The sequence below is a fragment of the Callionymus lyra genome, chromosome 3 (assembly GCF_982586985.1).
Source record: "Callionymus lyra chromosome 3, fCalLyr1.hap1.1, whole genome shotgun sequence".
Taxonomy (NCBI): Eukaryota; Metazoa; Chordata; class Actinopteri; order Syngnathiformes; family Callionymidae; genus Callionymus; species Callionymus lyra.
Window position 1 is genome coordinate 24,349,774 of NC_141820.1, and position 25,582 is coordinate 24,375,355.

Here is a 25,582-nt window from a genome sequence, read left to right on the forward strand (position 1 = left end):
TGTTTATATGTAGATGAAATCTTGTTTACCATAACCACACCCACTCTGGTGTGATTGGTCAAACACCAGGGTTCGTCACTGTGAGTCATCTATCCCGGAAGTCTCCAACTGCAAGTGACTCGTTGTATAAACAAAGCGGACGTGATTACAGCTGGCTTTAGGAGGAGTGAAGCCAATATTATGTCACAATGAACTCCGCTCTCGTAACCTCTCGTTCGAATTCAACATTTGAAATATGTGAGTGAGTCGGGAGAGTATGATTTTTACATCAGTTGCCCTTTAGAAAGGTGCCTGACTTAACTCAACAAGGTTCTCTTTTTATTGTGATGGTGAAGAAGCTACATTTTCAGGTGAGAAGACATTCAAGGAGGCTGAGGTCTGGGTGGATCTATCAAACATCTTTAATGGTGCAGTTACAGTAAACGGTACATTGTGTGAGCGTGGCTGAGCTAAACTCGCTGCTGTGGTCTCAACAGTTACACAAGGCGCTAAAGCATCTTCATCTTTCAAGAAGGAACATTTCTTCTGCCTCCCTCATCCCCATTTTAGTCGTCGCTCTCAAATGTCTGCAGGAAGGTTTTCAGCCGCAAGGTGTTTATGTAGGTCTGGTTGGTGGAGCGGTAAATGTCCAGGCCCGTCAGGATCTCAACGTCTCGAACTCTGGCGGTGTGAACCTTCAACAGATCTTCCACCCACTTGGACTCAGCCTCTGAGTTCTGAAGACAAAAAAAAAAGAGTTGTCGGTAACTTTTTGCATCTGAGTCTTTACATTTTTAGCTTGCGTCTGCCTATGGCGCCCACCAAAACTGCCCTTCGATGTCTAATGAATACTCTGAATCACATGACTTCAAGATAACATAAAGTGCTAAAAGAGCGAAAGGTTACAACCTCAAGAGTGCCATAAACATATATAAGTAGATAGTCAGGTGATGGCCAGGTAAGTTCACACAGAGGAAACGAGAACTGATTTTTATTGCCACTATACCTTGATAATTCATTTGCCTAGTCAGCATATTACTTAATCTTATTAAACACATATTCATCATTAACTCTTGGCATTTCCTCTCAAAGTTTGCCTTAGCTTGTCTCAGCATATCTCGTGTCACCTAATCCCTAGAGATCTTCATTTATCACAAGTATTTTCAGGATTATTTGTCTTACATGCCAACTGTATCCAAACATCTTGACACAAGTTGTTACTCAGATATAATAATTAATGATTTCCTCACCTTTAGTCTAAATGACTCACCAAACATCAGGGCAGCTCTCGTGTGACCAGATCATCTTTTCAGATCACTCATGACAGATGTTCCCTGACTGATCCTTAATAATTTACACACCCTGCATCAATTCTCCATAACAAAGAATGTCTGAATTTGAACCACTGACTCACACTTCTTCATTGTTTACAATTTCTACTCTATGACCGAAACAAAATATTTTGATTGTCTACGGTCGGCTTAGAGAAACGAAGAAATACAGCTGCTGTTAGAAATATGCAACCCAAGGATTTAGAAACCATGGAGACCAAATAATGGAGAGAAGACAGGGAAGATAATCAATGAAAAAGGCTAAAAAGGGAAATAACTAATTAATAGGCAGGAGTAAAAAGAAAGAACATGTGAAGGAAGATAAACGAATTAAAGGACAAAGATAATGTTTAAGGCAAAAAAAAAAAGATAGACAGGAAAAGACACATTAACGATTAAAATGAATTGATTTTTGGATTGACAAAAGATAATGACTGGAAGGACAAATCAAATTGGAGGACGGACTTGAAAGGAAGGACTAAAAGGTAGACAGAGACAACGAAGGGAAGTGTAACGATACAAAGAGGGGGGAGATTATGGAGTAAGATGGGAGAAGTAGGAATGGTAGGAAAGAGAAGCAAATGTTAAAAAAGTCAAAGCCAACTTTAGATGAGAAAATAGAGGAAAAAGAACGATTGGAGAAAATAATAAAATGCAGGTGGGAAGTGGGAAATGAAATAAAAACTTAAACTAATAAAGGAAGGAGGAAATGAATGTAGTATCATATGATAGCATCAATCAAGGGGGAAAAACACGTCAAAGCAGAGATTCAAACTTCCTGCTGTGTATTTACTGGAGTTGTCACAATGCTCCCCCTACCGGCCTGTACTCACAATGCAAGTCTCGCTGTTGTCTTCCCGATGAGGAACAATGAAGGAGAAAACCTTGAGTCCTCCTTCACATTCTTCCAGCGTCTGGTTGACCTCCTGGCAGCTGGTCACCACCGTGTAGAAGTGAGAGGGGACTGGCAGAGACTCAGTGGACCTGGCCAGAACATCAGAACATTATCATCTACAATCATGAGAGAAATAAAAGCTGAAGAAATAGTTTGTCTTTGGCTCAATAATGTTCTTGTTACTCTGGTGTCATTTGTAATGCTTAAAGAATAATGTTGATGTTCCTGTCTGGGTGTAAGCTCACGGCTGCTTTTCACCGCTTGTACTCAGTCGCATACCTTATCTCTAGAGCTCTAGCTTGTTCCACCTGAAAAACTATTCTTACTAACGTCATAATAAAAATCAAGTTTTGACTACAGGGATCAAGACTGAGATAAGATAAGCAGAGCAAAGACATAGAGTGGAAATGTTGGTTTCATTTGTGTCTGAGGCAGAACTTGTATGGCTAGAATCAAGGGAGGCCCCAAACCTGAATGTCGTCATTACTGCGACTGTTCTTGTTCCTATTCTTGTCATCAACTCCATGAACCAATAAGCAATAGGAAAAAGATAAGTTTATTATAATTTTGTTTAATTATTCTTTTATTGTTGAATACATCTTGTGACACAGTTTAGTTCAGCCATCCTGAGGCTCTCTCATCAGCCTCAGAAGCTGTACCGAAATCTTTCCCTGCGTGAGCCCACGATTCTCAGGACAGTGTAGGCCTTGCAGAGTGACTTCCACAAGAAGCCTATTCTGTCGTTCTCCCTCTTTTTCTCTAACGGCCTACCAGGGCACCGTCGAGTCGAACATTAGTAAGTAAGTACCGGTTGGTAAGTGATTAATATTTGTAGAGCGACCTGCTTGGATCGTCTAGACAAGGCTAGATGGTAGCCTTCATAGGTGGTAGCCTAAACTGGTCTCTCTCCGGCTCTCCACTGTCAGGTGGGTCCTCCAGATCACGATAAGGATCTTCCACAAACAGTTCAGGCCTGACTCTTGTACAGCAGGTATAGTACAACATAGGGTCCAGGGACTGAGTTGTTTCTGGCAGCTGACCACTGTTGGGATCTCCTTCAAATTAGGAACTTTAGTAACTTCGAGGATACCTTTCAGATCAACATCTAGTTGCTGCCCCCACTCCATTTACTGGCCACTCAAACCGCCTTTGATTTTGTGGCATGACTGGCGCTTAGGATACCTGAGCACTGAGGTTCTGGGGAGACTCCTGGCCTGAAATATAATCGGCTGGAAATACATTTGGATGTTTCAACCCACATATTGTAATAAGCAGGGAGATCTCCTTAATATAAATAGACATTGGAAAATAGAAGATGGTTGCTTAATTGTAAGAAGCAGGATTACAAGAATAAAACTGAACACGTCAAACTACTTTTCTTTAGTAAGTTAGTGGCCAATGACGCTTCATAATGTCTTCAGAACACATTAGATGGCGCCCCTTCACTTTAATATTAGTTTTTCAGCAACTATTTTACTTAGTAATTTTATTGTATTTTCTTTGTCTTCACGACATGTGTCCTACTTACTGCTTTACACTCAGTGTTGTGTCCCGAAGTCCGTCGTAGTTGGAGTCAAAAATGGGTCCAACCAAAACATTGACTCCATTGTTCTCCTCAGCGTAGCGCCTCAGCAGTGTCCCCTGGAGGTAACTCCACAATCCTAACACAAATTTAAAAAGCAGGATTTGTTTTTGTTTCTTTTGATGACACTCGAGAGAAAGACAACTATAGATAAGCGCAGACTGTCAGGAATAATGAGCACTTTGTTCCGCACTGACAAAAGTTCATTGTCTGTCGAGACAATCAGTGTCGGCATGTCCCGACCTCCCGGTCTGACTGGTGACGAATCCAAGCAAACAGAGCTTTGTCAAACGTGTGTGGTTACCACAGAACCTGGCTTTAATTGTTTTTAACCACACCAAGTATGTGACCTCCCCGAAATTACACATTTTACATGAGATTCTGATCAAGATTCAACAAGTTTTTTCAGCCATTCCTTAACAGGCCTCAATAAAATGTTCATATGATGAGCTATTAATTTGAAAACACCTGATTCTTAATATACCTTATGTTTGTCATTCAGGGATTTTTGCGCTTACATGAAGCATGAAGCTTACATGATTTCCCATACATTTGCATATATAAACATGTCCCATAATTCCAAATCTAACATGTTCTACAAAAGGGAAAAGATGGTCACTTGGCTCTCATTGCACAACTCTTTCTTTCTTAATTCCAAATCTCTAGTATCTCATCATGACTTAGCTAAGTATTTCTATAAAGTATCATTTGATTCTCCTGGGCCCATATTAATAGCTTTACTCCTGGAGGAGCTGTTGTCACTCACTCTTGAAGGCGGGGTACATGGGAACCGTGTTGGTGATGAGTGAAGCGTCAAATTTGGACTCCGGAGAAGAAGCCAGCTCTGCAAACCCACAAGCACATAGATTCAGCAGCAGTTATGTAGCAAACTCAACTCTGAGTGAAGTCATTACTGCAAGAAAAGACTCGAAGTGTATTCCTCACCTGGTGGAAAGAGGAAGCCGTATGTGAGTTCACTATTTTGGGCATAGCCTCTGCAGCTCTGACTCCCGTCAGCTGACACTCGAGAGTCCAGACGCACACATTGGCCTCCGCCGCTCACCTCCGGGACTGGTGTTGAGTTCTCCTGTGGTGAAGATAAGCTGCTTTTAAATGTGGTTCCATACAAAATACTTAAAGTTAATGTATTTTATCTTATTTTAAATAATTATTTATTATTTATATGCCATGATACTGTCCGTATTTTATTAGAACTTATTGTATTTTATTTATTTATTTTTATTTCAATCATATTATTTGAATGAATCTGATAGAGTGGTAGTAGTTAACGCTGTTAATTATGTACTCTTACATCTCATCTCACAAAGAAATTGAATAAGCACTCTAATCCAATGTGGTGTTCATATTATTTTATTCAATTGATTATTACTGTCTGAAAGGTCTTATGTTTGAAAAAAAAAAAAAGATCCGATTATTATATTTAACCTGTGATTCTTGACACGTCAAGACTCTCGTTTCAGGCAAGTTAACTAAAAAAATAAACATATAAACTAGAGAAAATAAGTCAAACAAAAACTATTAATTTTTACTGTTATTTTCTGAAGGTTAGTCCGTGAACATAATGTCCACATTAAAGTGGTCCTCAGTGTAAAAAAAAGGTTGTGCTCTAATGGAACAAATGGCTGCTGGCCTGGAGGAACAACCTTCATTAGTTCCATCCAAAGCTCTTCTCTATGTCTCAGGAGGATGACTGACCTTCAATGAACATTATATGTGTACAGCAACAGCTCCAATTAGATCACAAAATGCTTTCTAACACACCATAACAACATTTATCAATCTTGATTTAACGTTAAAACCACAGACTTCATTTTCATCTCTGTTATGAAGGGATTCGTGTTCAGTGCGTGACCAACAGCACCTTGTAAATCCACCTCAGGTTCCCCGTTAACTACCCCCCCGCTGCCCCACAGAGCATGTTAACACGCAGATATAAACATTTACAGCATGTGCGTCACGTCAGCGGGACCAACTTTATGATGCTGTCGAAGGAAAACATGATGGTGGAACAAAAGTGACTTGTATAAAACTAATAAACTGCTTCTGTTTCCGCTACTCCATACGTCAAGCAGAGACCAAAATACTGTTACACTTAGGTAGTAAATCTGGAACCTGTGGAGGAAGTGTGTATGAAGTCCACAGGGCCATTGCAAGCTCTTTGCTGTATCCACTGATGAACTCCACGTGATGAAGTAACGTGTAGTCGGCCTCGAACATCACTGCTGGTCGACCGAACGGCAGGTGTGTGCTGTCTGCAGGAACACACACACAGGCGTAGGTTCATACATTCATCGGATTTATTGTTCTGTTGCCTCTGTCCATTAATATTCTTGTGTTATTCTCATAATCTAAAACATCCTTGGAATAATCTTCTGCAAGTTTCTTTAACGTGTGAGGTTTGTCCGCCCTCTAGTGTCTCTCTTGAGAACTTTTCCATTTCAGTCTGTACATTTTGCCCAGCGTCTCTGTTGCCCTAGCTAGATGGGATAGACTTCAGCCTACCGAAAAAGGCACCACCTAAAGCCAGGGGGCCAAATCTGGCCCACCAATATATTTAATGGGGTCCACCAGATGGTTTGCTCATATTGTATTAATTCTAATGTTGATATCTTGACCTATAAAGATGCTAATATTTAAGACAAATATACAGTAACAAAGAATATGGGTTTAGGACAAGAAATTTGCTTGGTGATCGTTTAATGAAGGACAAACACAGAGACTATATAGTTATAGCAAGCCTCCAACAATTGAAATATATGGGTCCCTCGCTATATCACAGTTCACCTTCCAAGTCTTGCTTATTACTTTTGTTTGCAAACGTTACCGAAAATTTTAATATAATGTATCAAGCTTAAGTCAGGAATGACAAAGATTCTATTTTTTAACTCTGTTACAAACAGGCGGTTTATTTGGTCACCAGATTAACTTAATGCCTTTTTACGTACTGCTCTATTTAGTGACGACTGATTGGTTGCTACAATACTCTATTCTAAATAAATAATAAATAATAATATTAAATAATAAATTCTAGGTCCATGTTGCCATGTTAATAGTTATCGACAGCTGTGATTGGTTGCTGTTAAGTAAGTAAGTAAGTAAGTAATATTTATCTATATAGCGCTTTTCGAGACCAGGGTCACAAAGCGCTTAGACAATCAAAACAATACTCAAAAAAGTACATACTTTAAAGATCAAGATAATACTGAGAACAACACAGGAGTTCGAGAAATTCAAGGAAAAGCCTGAACAAATAGAAACGTCTTAAGGTGTTTCTTAAAGGAGTCAGTAGACTCCATCAAGTGCAAAGAGAGAGGAAGATCGTTCCAAAGCTTAGGAGCAACAGCCTGAAAAGATTTCTCTCCTCTGGTCTTGAGCCGTGTGCGAGGAACCATAAGTAGATTCTGATCCACAGACCTCAGAGCCCGAGCTGGGGTGTAAGGCTGGATCAGATCAGTGATGTAAGGAGGAGCCTGACCATGAATAGATCTGAAAGTAAGAACTAGAATTTTAAAGTTGATCCTGAAAGAAACTGTAAGCCAGTGAAGAGTTTTAAGGATCGGAGAAATGTGAGTTCTCCTACTTGAGCGGGTCAGAATTCTCGCTGCAGAGTTCTGAATCAACTGCAGACGAGACAGATCCTTCTTGTTAAGACATGAAAACAAACTGTTACAATAGTCCAGACGAGAAGAAACAAACGCATGGATTACAAGCTCCAGATCATGTTCCGACAACATTTTCCTAAGTTTAGAGATTTTTCTCAGTTGAAGGAAACAGTTTCTGGTCAGTTTTCTGCAATGTCGAACAAGAGACATGTCTTTATCAAATACAACACCCAGGTTTCTCAGGCTCAGTTTGACAGACTGACCTAAGTCACCCAAGTACTGACTCAACCCTGGAATCTTATCATCAGGAGCAATCACCAGAGTTTCAGTTTTGTCCACATTTAGCTGTAAAGTGTTTTCACTCAGCCATTGTTTGATTTCTAGCAAACAATTGACTAAGCTGTTCAGCCTTTGGGGCTCAGTTGGGTCAAAAGAGCAGTAGAGCTGGATGTCATCAGCAAAAATGTGATAAGAAACATCTGGAAATCTCTGAATGATTTTACCAAGGGGAATCAAGTACAGCAAAAACAATAAAGGACCCAGAACAGAACCTTGAGGGACTCCACACAACAGATCTGCCGATTCAGACCTCATTTGATTGGCAGATACACTAAAACTGCGCCCAGAAAGGTAAGATTAGAACCATTCTAACACAGACCCAGACAGTCCCACTTCATCCCTTAGTCTTCTCAGCAGGATCTGGTGATCAACTGTGTCAAAGGCTGAGGACAGATCCAAGAGCACCAGAACAGTGAATTTACCCGAGTCAGCCGACATCATGATGTCACTGGACACTTTCAATAAAGCTGTCTCCGTAGAGTGATGTTTACGGAAGCCAGACTGTAACTTCTCATGGATGTCGCTCTGATCCAGGAACAAAGACAGCTGCTCAGACACCACCTTCTCCAAGATCTTGGACAAGAAAGGGAGCTTAGAAATAGGCCTGAAATTACTGAGGTCAGTTGGGTCTAAGCCTGTTTTTTTGAGCAGAGGCTCCAAAATGGCATGTTTAAATGCATTGGGAAAAACCCCTGTGGAAAGGGAGAGGTTCACCATATTGGTAACCCAGGGGCCAATTACATCAAATACTTTGATAAAAAGCCTACAAGGAAGGACGTCATCTGAGCAAGAGGAGGGTGTCATCTTGTTCACTAGTGCCGAAATATCACCCAAAGATACAGCAGTGAAGGAGGACCAAGAGGAGGAGAGGGGCTCAGAAACAGTAGGGGTTCCAAACAAAGGGGGAGAGATTTTCTCTTTAATCAATTTAATTTTGTCAATGAAAAATCTCAACAATGCATTGCTGTCAGCTTCACAGAAGACAGGCGTGATTTGAGGAGCAGGAGACACAAGAGAATTAATTGTGTCAAACAAAACTTTGGGGTTTTTCCTATTTGCTGCTACCAGTTTTCTGATGTAATCAGATCTAGCAGTTTCTACCATCTCATTGTAAGAAGTCAACAGATCCCTGAGGTGAAGTCTGTGCACCTCAAGTTTAGTAGACTTCCAGAGACGCTCAGTCTTTCGACAAAGTCTCTTCAGACTCAGGAGATCTTCATTTGTCCAAGGGCACCGTTTTTTCTGAATTTTCAAGTTCGATTTAACAGGTGCCACTTGATCCAGTATTTCAACACAATGACCAGTGAAACAGTGAATCAAACTGTCCACATCTGGGCAGTCATCAAAGGAAAGACGGTCTAACATAGCAGAAAAACTGTCTGCAGTATCGGCTGAGATGACACGCCTCTGAGACCTAACTTTCAAAGGCTTAGGTTCAGGGATGAAGTCCAGGTTAAACAAGACAAGAGAATGATCACTCAGATGGACATCATGTACAGATACATTAGAAATGTCCAGGCCAAGAGTAAAAACTAAGTCTAAAATGTGGCCTTTTTGATGAGTGGGTTCAGAAACGTGTTGCTCAAAATTAAAGGCTTCAGTTAAAGTTAAAAGTTCTTTAGCAGAACAAGATGTGACGTCATCAACATGAAGATTAAAGTCTCCAAGAATAAAACAGATTCCATCTGAATAATGGAAGATAAGAAGTCACTAAAGTCTTTCAAGAACACCGCCGCAGGACCAGGCGAGCGGTAGATTGACACACAATAGAAAGGTCTTGTAGAACCAACCAAGATCATCTGAGATTCAAAAGAAGTGAATTCCTGTGTCTGAATCACTTTGCAAGAACAACTCTCCCTAAAAACAGTAGCAAGACCTCCCCCACGACCAGAGAGGCGAGGCTTCCCCAGGACAGCGCTCCCTACTGGACAGAGTTCGTTCAGATGAATAAACTCTTCCTCTCTCTGCCAAGTCTCAGAAAGACATAATAAATCCAAATTAACTCTTGTGAAAAGATCATTAAGAATAAAGGATTTATTAGTAATGGAGCTGAGAGGGAGAGAGGTTGAAAAAAAATCTTGGTAAATAAATGAACTGGGATTTGAAGAAAGACACATGACTCCTTTAAGAAACACCTTAAGACGTTTCTATTTGTTCAGGCTTTTCCTTGAATTTCTCGAACTCATGTGTTGTTCTCAGTATTATCTTGATCTTTAAAGTATGTACTTTTTTGAGTTTTGTTTTGATTGTCTAAGCGCTTTGTGACCCTGGTCTCGAAAAGCGCTATATAAATAAATATTACTTACTTACTTACTTACTTACATTAAAGAACAAACCATGGAGAAGTTTCTGAAGGATAGACTAAGACTAAGTTCAAGGATGATTCATTGAGAAAACTCAAAATGACAGCGGAAGATGAAGCTTAGTAAAGCAGTGTCTTCATTTCTAGAGCTCAGAAGGTGGCGCTATTGGATTCAAACAGTGTAATATTTCAATATAATCCTTTTTTGAAGACAGTGTGATCTAGTGTTCCATGAGAATAGAGGACAGTGCTTCATGAAGCTTCACCAGCCCGTGAGTGAGACAGAGAGACCTACTGTAGGTGTAGACGTCATCAAGCGAAGGACTGAAGGGCTCCAGGATTTCTTCCACTTTGTTCTGTCGAAAAATAAAATGTAGTTTAAAAAGGTTGCATCATCATGTTGAGCCACTCGTTCACTGACCTCTTCTTCGCAGCTGCAGCCCAGATCGTCGGTCAAGTTCACCTCCGAGTTAGGGGACGGAGCTGAGACCTCTTCGGACATGTTGGGGTGAAACACCGGCTCCTTCAGCATGTCGTTCAGGCTGCCGTAGGTGCCGTTGTTAGGAGCTGGTTTCAGGCCCAGCAGGTCTGAGGGAGGGAGATTTGGTGAGATTTAGCCTAGCACCCAGTTTGGCAGCGAGGTTCAATCACAAATCAAAATAATGTTGCAATCATTGACTATATATTTAATTTGAGTCTCACCACACATCACGTTGTAGAGTTCTATGTTTTCAAACTCAGGCACTTGTTTCCGGAACTTGAAACTTGGACCGTGACCAACGAAGATCGTCTAGAAAACAAGTGAACAAAATTTTACATCAACCAAGGTGCAGAAATTCTTGAAAACTTTTATGAGTTTTGCTAACAAAAAACACACACACCCTCATGCTGTTGATCTTGTTGTCGAAGCCGTGGTCACCAAAAAATCCACACCTCGACCTCAGTTTTTCTGGCATTTTTCTGAACATGGCGTCGGTTTGAAACAGGAGGAAGTTATTTTTGTTGAGGTCATGACACTCACTGTGCACATAAGAAAAGAATAACCTAGTGAAGGATATCTTACCTGGCCACGTGCCACTTCCTCTCCATCAGCAGGTGAACGTCCTCAATCCGCCTGTTGTTGGCGTAGTGAAGCCTCTTGGGTAAATGCTGCTTTAGGTAGGGCTTGAAATGCTGCGTCGGCAATTTACACTGAAACGTGGAAAAGATTTTGCTATAATAATATTAAATAATTATTTTTGAAGGACTTGACCGTGTGAAACAGTTGATGAGGTATCACGATACAGTATATTTGAAAGTCCACTAGATGGCACTCTCTGCTTTGTAATCGCTAACTCTGATCTACTAATTCAATGAAACATGGCAACTGACAGTGCCATCTAGTGGCCTTTCAAAATGAAGTCACTGTATCCTAATACCTCATCAGTTATATCAGGAGACCTCATCAACCCACTGGTATTAAATCGTATCAAAGCATTCCTATTGGGATTTTATATCCATAAAAGAAATCATGAATAAAAGTAATGTCAGTAAATATCATTTGTTACTTTCTGTGGCATCCACCGTGTCAAACAAAAGAGAGACTTGTGCATTTAAACGGTAAGATTCTCACCGTGAGGTTTGCAACGACGACTTTTGGATCATCTGAGAGTGGAAAAGGATTAAAGGAAAAAAGGATTTTTTTTAACGAATAACGTAGGCTGCAGTGTTTCATCTCACATGTGGTGGACTTGGGATCGCGGGGGCGTACTCGGCCCAGCGAGCCGGGGATGAGGTTGATTTCGTCAATGTTCAGAGGGTAATTGCTGAGAAACTCGGTGCAATCGCAGTGAGCCTCCTCCATACCTGCAGGACACGAGAGAAAGTTTGAGAGCAGCAACTATGTCTCAGATTTTATATTCTTTCCACTTCTTGATCAGGTCATATCAGAAAACTATGAAGCCACATCAATAACTGCACCACTTCTGCACTATGGTGTCCCCCAAGGCTATGTCCTTGGTCCTCTTCCTTCTTGTTCATTTTGATTCAGTAATGTTAAATACCTGTTTTTTTTTAATATGATTTATAACATCTGACAGTCAGTCTTCTTTATTCTAAACTCATTACTTTTGAGATAGAATGCATGTCAGAGTCAGGGTGGTAACTCCAACATAATCCCGGTTCTTTTCGTACCGTGGTCTCCTACAATGATGACGTTGACGCAGCGGTGCAGGTTCATTTGCTTCAGGCCGTTCATCAGCTGACCGATGATGTTGTCAATCTCCCTCAGAGGATTGTCCAGCTGACGAATGTCCAGAATAACACAACGTTTAAATAGATGCCCTCGACCAACTGATGGGACCCTGACTCACCTCACTGCTCAGTGGTCCCAGTCGATGTCCGAAAGTGTCCGGCTGCTCCGAGTGGACGGCGAACACGTACGGCCTTCATGAATCACATTAAAAATATAGTGTTATTTACTTCTTTAGTATGCCTTTACGAGTCATTTGACTCGAGGAGACAATGCCAGTTTGCCTTACCGCTCATCATCAGGCAGAAGCAACCAGCGCAGGATGGTCAAAATCCTCCTCTCCAGCTGAATCACCCTGAATAATCACACAAACATCACCAATTTAGTGACAAAGAACTCAAAGTTCAAAAAATTGTTTACAAATCAACTGACGCTTCAAACAAATACCTTTCTGATAAACTTCAAGTGAAACAAAACTGTTAAAAAACATACTTGAAACTTTATTACTTTTTAATACTTTTCTTAACCTTCTAGTGGAAACATAGTTCAAATCTACTGATCCATAGGGAGAACGATATCGTGTGATCTGGACCAGAGTCAGAAGAACCGTGTGACATCGTCCCTGTTCACTGAGTCTCAGAGTCTCTATTGTCTGTGTCCTCGCGGGGATGAGGTCATGATACCTCACTGTGCCCAAACCCACTGTAATTACTCCATAGAGCAGCAGCAAGCTTGAAATCTGCTTGACTGTTATGAAAGAAACTGATTATAATGTAATACATTAAAACAATATTAAAAGATGTGTTGAGTTGTTTATCTGCTCAAGGTTCTAACAAATAGTATTTCATCTAGACTTTATTGAAAATGACAAATGTAGCAAGGATCAAAACATCCAGGAATTACATGAATCATTTTTGGTCCATGCCACCATGTTTTCATTTGCTATATTTGATCTTTCATAAAGTAAATATAATATTGTAAGAGTAATAGTTTTGGGTCTGAGAAATCAATTCAAGCTTGAGAGTAAGATTTCTCTTGAGGGTGATCTGAGGTAAGCAAAGGAAGAAAAAAAGATTTCATGAGCTGGTAGTAAATGTATCCCAATGTGACGTCTTCAATGGTCTTGAAAACATGTCTGATCCTGAAAAATTTCAACATTATTTTAAAGATGACATTTTACCTTGGATCATTAGAATGTCCACTGAATTATAATTAATTAAAGTTCCACAAGATTAAATCAAAGTGGAGCTCGTTGAAGATTTTAACTTTAACAACATTTAACATTATATTCATCATCATCATCATCATCATCCTCATCATCATAATCATGAACAATTTTATCATCATAATCAACACCAATGTCTTTATCTTTAACACCAATGCCATCATTATCATCATCAACACCAGAGTCATCATCGTTAATAGACAACATCAATGTCATCATCATCACTATCAACACCAATGTCATCATCAACACCAGCCAATTATCATCATCATCAACACCAATGTCATCATCATCAACAATGTTATCATCATCATCATCATCAAAAATGTTATCATCATCATCATTATCATCAACAATGTTATCATCATCATCATCAACAATGTTATCATCATTAAACTAATCATCCACAATGTAATCATCATCATTATCATCGACAATGTTATCATAATCATCATCAACAATGTTATCATCATTAAACTTATCATCCACAATGTTATCATCATCATTATCATCAACAATGTTATCATCATCATTATCATCAACAATGTTATCATCATTATCATCAACAATGTTATCATTACAATCAACAATGTTATCATCATCATCAACACCATTGTCATCAACATCATTAATAATGTTACCATCATCATCAACACCATTGTCATCATCATCATTATCATCATCGACAACATCAATGTCATTATCATCAATGTTATAATCATCATCAACATCAATGTCATCATCAACAACATCAATGTCATCATCATCATCAACGTATCATAATCATCCACAGAAATGTCATTATCATCATCATCAATGTTATAATCATCGTCATTATCAATTTCATCATCAGCATTATCATCATCGACAACATCAATGTCACCATCGCCATCAACACCATTGTCATCAGCACCATTATCATCATCGACAACATCAATGTCATCATCATCAATGTTATAATCATCATCAACATCAATGTCATCATCAACAACATCAATGTCATCATCATCATCAACGTATCATAATCATCAACAGAAATGCCATTATCATCATCATCAATGTTATAATCATCATCACCATCATTATCATCATCAACAACATCAATGTGATCATCATCGTCATTATCAATGTCATCATCAGAATTATCATCATCGACAACATCAATGTCATCATCAACAACATCAATGTCATCATCATCATCATCAACAATGTTATCATCATCATCAACATCAATGTTATCATCATCATCAACACCATTGTCATCAGCACCATTATCATCTTCAACAACATCAATGTCATCGTCATCATCATCAACAATGTTATCATCATCATCAACATCAATGTTATCATCATCATCAACACCATTATCATCGGCACCATTATCATCATCAACAACATCAATGTTATCATCATCAACAACATCAATGTCATCATCATCAACAATGTTATCATCATCATCAACACCATTGTTATAATCATCATCATTATCATCATCAACAACATCAATGTCATCATCTTCATCATGAGAAGTTTCAGTCTGGCTTCCGCAAACATCACTCTACGGAGACAGCTTTATTGAAAGTGTCCAGTGACATCATGATGTCGGCTGACTCGGGTCAATACACTGTTCTGGTTCTCTTGGATCTGTCCTCAGCCTTTGACACAGTTGTTCACCAGATCCTGCTGAGAAGACTGAGGGATGAAGTGGGACTATCTGGGTCTGTGTTACAGTTTTTCTCGTCATACCTTTCTGGCCGCAGTTTCAGTGTATCTGCCAATCAAATGAGGTCTAAATCAGCGGATCTGTTGTGTGGAGTCCCTCAAGGTTCTGTTCTGGGTCCTTTATTGTTTTTGCTGTACTTGATTCCCCTGGTTAAACATTCAGAGATTTCCTGATATTTCTTACCCCATTTTTGCTGATGACATCCAGCTCTACTGCTCTTTTGATCCAACTGAGCCCCAGAGGCTGAACAGCTTAGTCAATTGTTTGCTAGAAATCAAACAATGGCTGAGTGAAAACACTTTGCAGCTCAATATAGACAAAACTGAAACTATGGTGATTGCTCCTGATGATAAGGTTCCAGGGTTGAGTCAGTACTTGGGTGATTTAGGTCAGTCTGTCAAACTGAGCCTGAGAAACATAATCTGGAATAGTTTGTTTTCATGTCTTAGCAAGAAGGAGCTGTCTACCTGCAGTTGATACAAAACTCTGCAGCAAGAATTCTGACCCGCTCTAGTAGAAGAACTCACATTTCTCTGATCCTTAAAACTCTTCATTGGCTGCCAGTTTCTTTCAGGATCAACTTTAAAATTCTTGTTCTTACTCTCAGATCTATTCATGGTCAGGCTCCTCTTCATCAACAACATCAATGTGATTATCATCATCATCAACAACATCATCATCATCATCATCAACAACATCAATGTGATCATCATAATCATCAACAATGTTATCATCATCTTCATCACCATCATCATCATCATCATCATCATCATCATCATCATCATCATCACCATCATCATCATCATCATCATCATCATCATCATCATCACCATCATTATCATCATCATCATCATCAACAACATCAATGTCATCCTCATCATCATCAACAATGTTATCATCATCCTCATTATCATCAACAATGTTATCTTCATCATCATCATCATCAACAATGTTATCATCATCATTAACAATGTTATCATCATCTTCATTGATCATTATCAGCACATTATCATCATTAACAACAGTTTTATGTTCAGTTCCAGAAGAATTCCAGTACTGACTTAAGTACCAAGGCCAGAAGAAAGTGGCAGCTTTCACTCCTTGTTCCTCAGCAGTGATCCAGATCTACAATAAAATAATGGATTTGTCAGTAAAAGAATTTAGAAAAATAAGACATAAAGACCAGAGAGGTTGATAACGACAAAGTAGAAAAGCTTGTGCGGAAACACGTCAAGAAATATTGAATCTCAAAAGCTAATTTTCTTGACTGTTCCCATGAATTTCATTGTTTGTACATGCTGCTTATCCTTTTTTATTGAAACGGTCATGTCTTTACTCACCGGCTGTCCGCCCCACCAGCGATGGTTCAGCTTCTCCCTAGTACGCAGATTGAAGGTGGCATTGAACACTGGGTCATGCATAGTGTTCCCTACAATCCCATGGGATTCTGGGTAGAGGCCCTGAAAAAGAACCAGACAAAAGATTCTATTAGCAGCTCATTACCACATATTTTTTAATTTTCACCAAATATTACTAAAATTCCCTTTGTTTATTACCTCCGCCAAGGGGTGGCAGAGAGACTTTTTTGGTTTTGTTGGTAAAGGAAATACTTATGAATGTATTTTAGTGAAACTAGATTTAGCTGTTTTTTCTGTAGGTTTTATGATGCACTATGATGACTTTAAGACTGTTGTGTTTGCAGAAAATTGTTTTAAAAGGCTGAGTAGATATTTAAGGACTCTTGAATGGCTTATTTTTTAACTAAGTTAAAAACAACACACATCTTAAAGATCAAAACGTATGAGTTACATTGTTGTATTGATTTGCAAGTATGAATAGAGAAGAAGCTGAATGAAAAGGTCATGTGAACTTAATTCCTTGGAAGAGGAAGTATATTTTTGATTTATGTTTAGCACTTGAACTAGCATTGATATTAAAACAAAACAAACAGAAATAAGCTCAAGGTGGCAGAGGCAGATGTGCCCACTCAAAGCCCAGTGGAATCGAAGCAAAAAAAAGAGGTTTGAACTCAACATTCAGGTGTTAACCTGGAACAGTGCCACCTTTTTTTAATATCTGATCCTTGTCCTGTCTCCTGAAAATGTGACTGAAATGTATTTATAATTTTAAATTATAAGCTGACAGATAAACGCAGAAAGAAACATAACCTTTAAGAAGTTGACTTTTCTGACAGCCTCCTCATGCATCATCTCTGTATGAAATGCTATTTGAGACCCTGACAAATATTTATATTATGGAAAATCGCAGAAATATATCAAATTAGTACATCAGGGTCACCACCTGAGTTACCTTAAAGCCACAATTTGTCACTCTAACCCGAACCATTTTTTTTCTGTCTATGTCTTTGTACAACATGTCAGTCCAACCGATAAAATAATACATACCGTTTAAATTATGACCTTCAAAACCATTAACGTTTGGTAGCAAATGAGAACACAAGCGTTTACTGACGTGACAGTACTAAAGAACTCCTGGTATCATCGGTCTTGAGGATTCACTCACCGTGGCGAGTGTGTATAAATTTGGGAAAGTCTTTGAAGGGTAGACAGGTCTTATATACGGCGCGGTTGTTCCACATGTTCCTGAGAAGAAAAGTAGACCTTATCTAGTGAATGGGTCATGATACAGAAGTGAGCAGGTGTGGAAGACTTACGCAGCTTATAAATGTTAGGAATGACTGACTGGCCTTTCTTCAAGTAGGAGGCCCGGAATCCATCCAGGGAGAGCATGATGAGCGGAGGACGGATGAAGCTGAAATAAATATACAAGCACATCTTAAAATCACTTCTGAGTCAACATGGCCTGATTCCTCCGCAGTCAAACATAACGTATGAACATTCAAACAAACTAAAGGTTGCGACTCACCCTGCTGGACACTCAGCACTCTTGATCTCCTCACAACCTCCATGGACCCACGAAGTCTCGCCTGCAGAGAAAACCACTCAAGAAGTCAACGTCTCAGATGACTCTGAATAAATCGACTGTGACAGGCCGTGAGAGTTGAGCTTTCCTCGTGGAACTTTTACCCACCACATTAAACAATATCTCGAGCATCAACTCTTATATACTAATAAACTAAAAATGATTTAATTTTTTCAGTGTAAGTATTTTGTTAATTTCACAATAATTGTTTGTCATATGCACATGTTGCATGTGTCTACACAATTAAATCATATTTTACAACATATTGAACTGGTCCCCCGGATTTATTTGAACTGGAATATATTCTGGCTGATGATTGCTAAACATTATATATTCTAAAGTTCAACGTCCCTCAACCTTCTATGTCCCACCCACTTTGTTTTTCAACCATTCTCACTGTCAAATAAACCCGGTTCTACAAATATGAGTGCTGCTTTGTTTACATGAGCTGCTACGGTAAAGTTCACGACTGCAAGCGCAGAATCAATAGAAAATCAGACTTTAAAGTATGTATGTTGGGATGAGTCTCAGACAATGAAATATCTTTTTCCAGGATAATTAAAGAAAACCGAACGGTGAAGAATTCTGAATAAGAGATCTAATTGGTGCCTTTGGCGACATCATTGGAATAAATTAAACTGTCTTATTTATTGTCTTAAAGGGAGTTTGTCGTCCAATTTCTTTATGTACAAGAGTGCACTGGAACAGTTGAAATATTTACATTACAAGATTTGCTTAGGCCCCGCCCTCTGACAACACATCCAGGAAAACTCCAAGGGACTTGTTGTATAATCAAAGCGGGGCGTGATTAAAGCTGGCTGGAGTGAAGCCAGTATTACATCATAATGGACTACGCTCTGGGGACAAAATTATAAAGTAACTAGTTCAAAACATGGTCATGATGAGAGACTTACTGCATCTTGGAGAGGAAGACTTAAACATTTGAAACATGTGAGCAAGTCACAGAGAGTTGGGTTTTCACATTAGATGCATTTTAAGTTGAAATAGAAGTCAACATATTTGTCTACAGAATTCTTAATATGAATAGTTCTACATTTCCTCATGAAATAGAAGTGTTTCTTATTTCCACTGTGGATATGTATATATATATATATATATATATATATAATATATATATATATATATATTTATATAAATATACATTATTATACAAATGTATTGCTAGGGGTTTGAGTAATAATAATATAATTATTATATTTTGATAACATTTAAATTATATTTATAATTTACAATTATTTTGCGCAATACAGAAATACCATAAAAGGTGTTTCTCTGTGTGGACGCTACTACCCTACACTAAAAAATAAATTTCATACGATTTAAAAATCCTTCGTCAGCACCGGCCTCAGTGTGTGTTCCCAGGTGTTGAGGAGGAAATACCTCATGTGTACCTTTACAGATGGACTTGTAGTTGGAGCAGCAGTCGCCTCGGCTGAGACAGTCCTCAGAGCAGTGGCAGGCGTGATCCTCGTTCCTAACCTCGCCGCAGCGGTCCTTCGTGCACTCGAAGCCTCCCGCTGAGAACAAAGAATCATTAGAGAGCTGCCGTGACGTTCACAACATTACAGTCCCTGCGATTATCACACCAAGTGAGGAACAAGGCTGTGCGTCACTAGCAAGGCAGAACATTAACACTCGCTGGGAGATCCTGGAAAAATCTCCTGCCCCCGGACCTGCTCAACTGAACGACTCTGCTACAGTTGTTTTTGAGCGTCATTCGTCTTTAAATTTCCTGAGGACTTTTTATTATTAAGGGAAATTATTTCGGTTAAAGTCACATGATGGAGAGGAGAAGGTTCTGGTACCTGTTTTCAGACAATGTAGGTCAAAGTCTGAGCAGCAGCTGTAGTAGGTTTTACACAGATTGTCGCATCTGCATCCTGGAGGTTTGGCTTCTTCCAACTCAAAACATCTGCCTTTGCAGGAGCCGGCCGAGCTCACCCACTCTGACACCGCTGAGCAGAGAAAGGAAAGTCTGCATTTAATGATAAACATCCCTTTAACTAAAACCTTTTAACAAAGAGTGTTTCTCTCCCTCACCTATTGTGTGAGGGGGTGGGTTGTCCCCTCCATCTGCAGACCCACCAGCTTGAAACACGTACGCTCGGCCTACCTGACAGGCCAGCAGGCACAGAGCCGACACCACCTAGTAACAAAAACAAAAGAGTCATTGAGAATGTTGAGGGTTTCACTGACGTTCTGGATTCTGAACCTTTCGTTGAGTGAAAAAAAAAGGTACATTTATAGGCCGTAGAAAGATTCTGTATATTTCTTATTAGATGTATTATAAATGGGTAAATTGGGGTTTGTTTTACTGGAGTGATTAAACGCAGTGGTCCAGAGTATGGGAATCATTGCCTCAAGTTTGACATACCTCTGACTTATATCATAAAATAAAACAAGAAGTTTGCAAAACACAGCAAATGCTTCACACAGTGCAAATCAAAAGAGAGCAAACTCAGCAAAAGACTGTATTTCCTATATTTCTTTTTTCTTTTTTCTAAAGAAAATTTTAAGCGTTTTCATTGCCATTTTTTGTTTTGCTGTAAAGCAACTAGATGTTTGCAGAAGACTATGAGATGCAGCAAAATCTTCCACGGCAAGGCTTCCTGCTTCTTTGGTCTTTTTCCCTCAGACATTTTTCCATTTCGTGCTTGCTAGCTAGCTACGAGCTACTTGGTAACTGACACAAACAACCAGGTTGACACAGAATGTGATGTTGTCACAGGTGGTGGGTTTAGGTACAAACAGAAAGCTCAGATCAAGATTTGTGTACCTATGAATTTCATAACAAATTTCTGTATCTGCCAAATTTTGCCTCTGATATCTCCACAACTTTTTTTACTACATCTTATCTATCATCATAGAAAGTGGGTCTTGCATGTGGTACCATCTGGAGATGGGATGTAAACCATGCTTGACAAACCAAACTATAGAAGCATGTTGAGAAACCCCACAAGGAAATCTGACTCACAGCATCTGCCATAAAAGCAGATGACAATACAAGAAAAAGTCTACTCAAAGATGTTCTTCTGATATAGAGGTGAAGATTAGTCAAGCTCCAAGACAAAAATGAATCTCTTACTCTCAAGCATGCATTGACTTTTGGATAAAACTTAATGTTGCAATGAAAAATCTTGGTTTGCATGCAGAAATGTTTTGGAATCTTGAACAGAAGTCATATTAAGATGGATAACATTAACAACAGTGTGTGCTTCTCTAAATGCTAACATTATCTTATAGGGAAATAATCTGCATTCATTCTGCATTGACTATGACAGAAATGAAAACATTAACCTCAAAATTAGTCTTTTTTTCACTTTGTATTTCGCCAATAAGACTTGTGTGTGTAAGATGTCATAACCTTGGACCATTGTCTCAACACATTCAAAATATAAAGTTGATCATAATAATACAGTCAGGACTGAACATATGTATACTTACCTTCTAATTCAAAAAACAAACACAAAAGCATGTATATATATGTATGTGTGTGGATGAAGGAGAAAAGCATGTAAACAAGAATGTAAACAGGAATTCATACAAATACTTTTTTCAGAGGCATTTCAGTGAGAGAGGTACAGATCGTATTTCTTATATCTTCAGGTAGACTGTTCCAAGCTACCAGCAGTGTCCCCACCTGGCTGGTTTGTAGGGGCACAGCTATTCTATACTGTATCCAGACGCTATAAAGAGACAGGCTTTAAAAGTTATCGCAAAGATCTTAAAAACAAACTGGAGTTATGTGCTGTTGTGTTTTAAAAGCCTCACGCCTGAGATCTGGATCAGTTTTTGTACATCAAGGACAGAGGAACTGTTTATCATCACAACAAAAACCAGACAAGCTACTGTCCTAAAAACCTACAGCTCTTTTCTCTTATTGTAACCCGCGGTCACACACTGCAGCTGGAGGTTAAAGGTCAATGGTCATTTAAGCAATCAGTTGTATGAGGAGCAGATATGAGACTTTGTCTCTTTTCGCTGTCCAACAATAGTAAAGTCGAACCTCTAAAAATTGTAGAAGAGCTTAAACCGGCTGGTGTGAACCATATTGCAGATCAGACTTTTAAAAAATCGGTCAACGTCATAACACGGACTTAACAGGATTTCATTTTTTCACGTGGATTTAAACTATTTTTTTTGACCCAATTTTGGTTAGATTACAAAATTATTGATCAGTGTCTGCACTCGTCCACTTTCCCTATTTATTCCTTCTCCGTTTGATCGACGTGCTGCTATTAAACCATTAAAGATCAATTAAAGATGAAAATGAAAGCTTCCCACATCCTTATGAAAAGAAGAGGCCTCTACGTAAGCTTTGCATACATGTTAGTAGACTGGTGTACAGTCCACATATATGATTGTGTGATAAAAGTAAAATAATGACAAAAAACATTTAATATTAAAATTAATTTAAGCGAACCCCATCTGATAAAAACCAAATACTTGTAAATATTATAAAAAATTAAATTGAATGATGTTTTTCCTTTCAACCCATCTCGAGAATACACCCGAGACTGCTGCTGAAATAAATATCTAACTTTATTGGAAAATCACAACAAAAAAAAAACGTTTGAAATGTTTATATGATTTAAATTGAAATGTAAACGAATGTAAAATAAAGCAGGAAAACAAGTAAAACCATTTGATGACAAAGTTTTGAAGTTTATAAATTGAACACCACACTGTAATGTATTCTTTACTTATTGAAGTTTATATATCCTGCAGCCTCAGCGTCACACACCTTTGCTATCCAACTGGATCGATGTTTGTTGTTCGATACAAATCACAATTCTCTCATTCAAATTCAGATTAGGTTTCCTAACGCATTTTCAAATTTGATAGCAAACAACCGTTTGGATGCCAACAGCAAGATCTTCATCATCACCATCATCATCATCCTCAGTCTCATAAATGTGTCCAGAGACACCCGTGTCTGTATTGATGCCAGTCAAAGTGCACACGCGGATCGATTCTTCAACGTGAGCTCGTTTAGTTAAACAAAAAAAGGAGGCAAAACGAAAGCAAACTATCACAGTCTTACCGTACCAGAGTGTCCACGAGCATGATCCAAGTCCCAGTTTCAACTCTGGACTAATGAAGACGCCAGGAAGGAAAGAAAAGTTCGATGAGCCGGGATTTCTCTCTCTCTCTCTCTCTCTCGCCCCACTCTGCACAAACACACACTCACACAAAATCACACACACTCACAGATAGACACACACCACAGTGGTCTAGGTCCAATGGGCATGAGGTAATGGTGTAACAGTGACAGCAGGTCTCTGACACAATGTACCATCGGTTTGAGGAACCACACACACGCAAACACACACACACGCACACACACCCCCACATGCACACACACGCACACACACATGTTAAATTATCTTATTGTATTAGTTTATTTGTGCGCCTTGACTCGCATCCATCGCCCTCTGCTGGTTAAAGGTCACTTAAATAAAACAACACCCCAAACAAAAAGAGCATGAACCCCAAAAGTCCAGATCACATTAATCATGAATCTCAACCATTTGTAAAGAATGCAACAAATCCTTGGATCAATGAGGTTGAAATCTCTTGTACCTCCTTCAACTGTGATCCAACGAGGATGAGAACTTTGATGTGCTTCACCATCCCTGATGAAGAAAGACTTTTTATGACCAGTTGTTCCGTACATTTAAGACTATCAAGGCTTCATGTTTCAACCTCCTGTTTTGACATAGAAGATGTACTTGAGGTCACGGTAACCAAACTAAGTTGTGTTGATAATAAATGTCTTGTGATCGGTTTAATCTGATCATATCCTTATGTTTGAAGAGACCCCTCTTGCCATTGTTACAATCAAGTCTTGGGTGGAAACAATACCAGCATCTTGACCACATAAACCATAAAATACAATTTCCTTGCCCTTGCCCTTATCGTTACCCTAACCCTAAGGAGGTCCAACATTGTAACGTGATTCCCTGGAACTGTACAGGGTCAGATTAAACATGCATATATATATATATATATTTTTTTTTAATCAAACTGTTAATTGGGTCGTTTTATGAAACTGGTAGGATGGTGTTTAAATGTGTAAAGACTGTTAATTGAAGTGTTGTGCAGACATAATACATGTTTCAATGTCATTGTAAATAAAAGTCTACATATAATGTCATCTTTTATCCTTAAGAAAATAGACAATTTCACTCAGCACAGATAATTCTAAATAGAATTTGCACCTATTCCTATTATGAACATTTCCATTGATTTGGTTATCAAAATTACTCCGGGTTAATTGTTATTGTTCTGAATCCCAAGGATTTGTGCACATCCTGCAGTTTTAAATAACATTACGTGAAGCTTACGTTATTTAAACGCTGTTTCGTTAAGTTTCATCATAGACAGCAGATGGCATCAACAAATGCCTTGCTGGAGCCAAGGCCTGAAGCAGTCAGTAAGACAGGGTCTGTTATCCTTTACCTCACACCCCTATACCACACCAAATAGATTGGGATTTTTTCTCAAATTTGAAATTGAAATTGAAGTGAAGGGTTTTGTATACTCGCTAGCTCAGCTACTCGATAACACTGCTTGCGGCAGTTATTCCAAGTTGAAATTGACCACCTTGTACCTCTTTCTCTAAAATTTGACTTTTGTATGTTTCTTGCTTAATAAGAAAATTATCTTTTTTCATTTTAAAATTCAGGACTTTTTCAAATCAATATAATATAAAATATTTAGAAAAAAAGTGTTGTGTCTTAAATGGAGTGCATACCACAGTGTGCTAACAGTCAACCTCAACGTGAAATCTTCTGATAATTCTGAAGAGATGAAATGGAACACAAGACATTGTACACCATGAGTCCAGTCAAACAAGACCCACTACCCAGTATGGACAACCTAGAGGTCTCCCTGGAGTAGACTCCCACGTATGAAGTAGTTCTGTCAAATCCTGTTAGTTTGTTTCAACATTTTCAAACAGGTCAGTTTCCATTCAGGCTGGTTGACAGCTCCTGCTGACCTTTGACTCCCTGGGACACAGAGACCAGGTGCAGTGAAACTGGAGTCAGGGACTAAGCCTGGCCTCAGGTGACCAGCAGTAGGCAGCCAACCAGCATGCTGCAAAGGTGACGGCAGGTAATCTTTGCTTAGAGTTGAGAGTGAGTTTGAAACCATCGCATGGACACGTGCACCCCTACATGCACACACAGGAGCATGTCGGCGCACGTCTCGCCACTCAAGTGTGTGTGGTCCTGGTAAGATGAGGATCTCCAAAGTCCAGAGGAGGAAGCAGAGATAATTTTTCAAAAGCACTTTGTCTCCCCCAAGAACAAAATGTTCCGGGCAGAGATCAGACTGTCAGCGAGAGAAGCCTGATGTGTTTGGAAAAGCAGCGACGTGAAAAGA

General features: G+C 39.1%; 1 protein-coding gene across 1 annotated transcript; it reads right to left on the bottom strand.

Moving 5' to 3' along the window:
• Window positions 1-377: 377 nt before the first annotated feature.
• On the bottom strand, window positions 378-23,391 carry enpp2l (ectonucleotide pyrophosphatase/phosphodiesterase 2-like). The gene is made up of 25 exons (XM_087787213.1): window positions 23,243-23,391; window positions 20,234-20,339; window positions 19,999-20,148; window positions 19,585-19,710; window positions 18,116-18,176; window positions 17,904-18,001; window positions 17,753-17,832; window positions 16,570-16,689; window positions 16,299-16,354; window positions 12,571-12,636; window positions 12,403-12,475; window positions 12,224-12,332; window positions 11,771-11,896; window positions 11,664-11,695; window positions 11,115-11,242; window positions 10,933-11,011; window positions 10,754-10,841; window positions 10,473-10,639; window positions 10,347-10,407; window positions 5,921-6,060; window positions 4,733-4,874; window positions 4,554-4,631; window positions 3,734-3,866; window positions 2,144-2,294; window positions 378-716 (listed from the first exon to the last, which is right to left on the bottom strand). The coding sequence occupies exons 1-25, from the start codon at window positions 23,258-23,260 to the stop codon at window positions 546-548; spliced, it is 2,559 nt and encodes an 852-aa protein (XP_087643339.1). The 5' UTR covers window positions 23,261-23,391; the 3' UTR covers window positions 378-545.
• Between the last annotated feature and the right edge of the window lie 2,191 nt (window positions 23,392-25,582).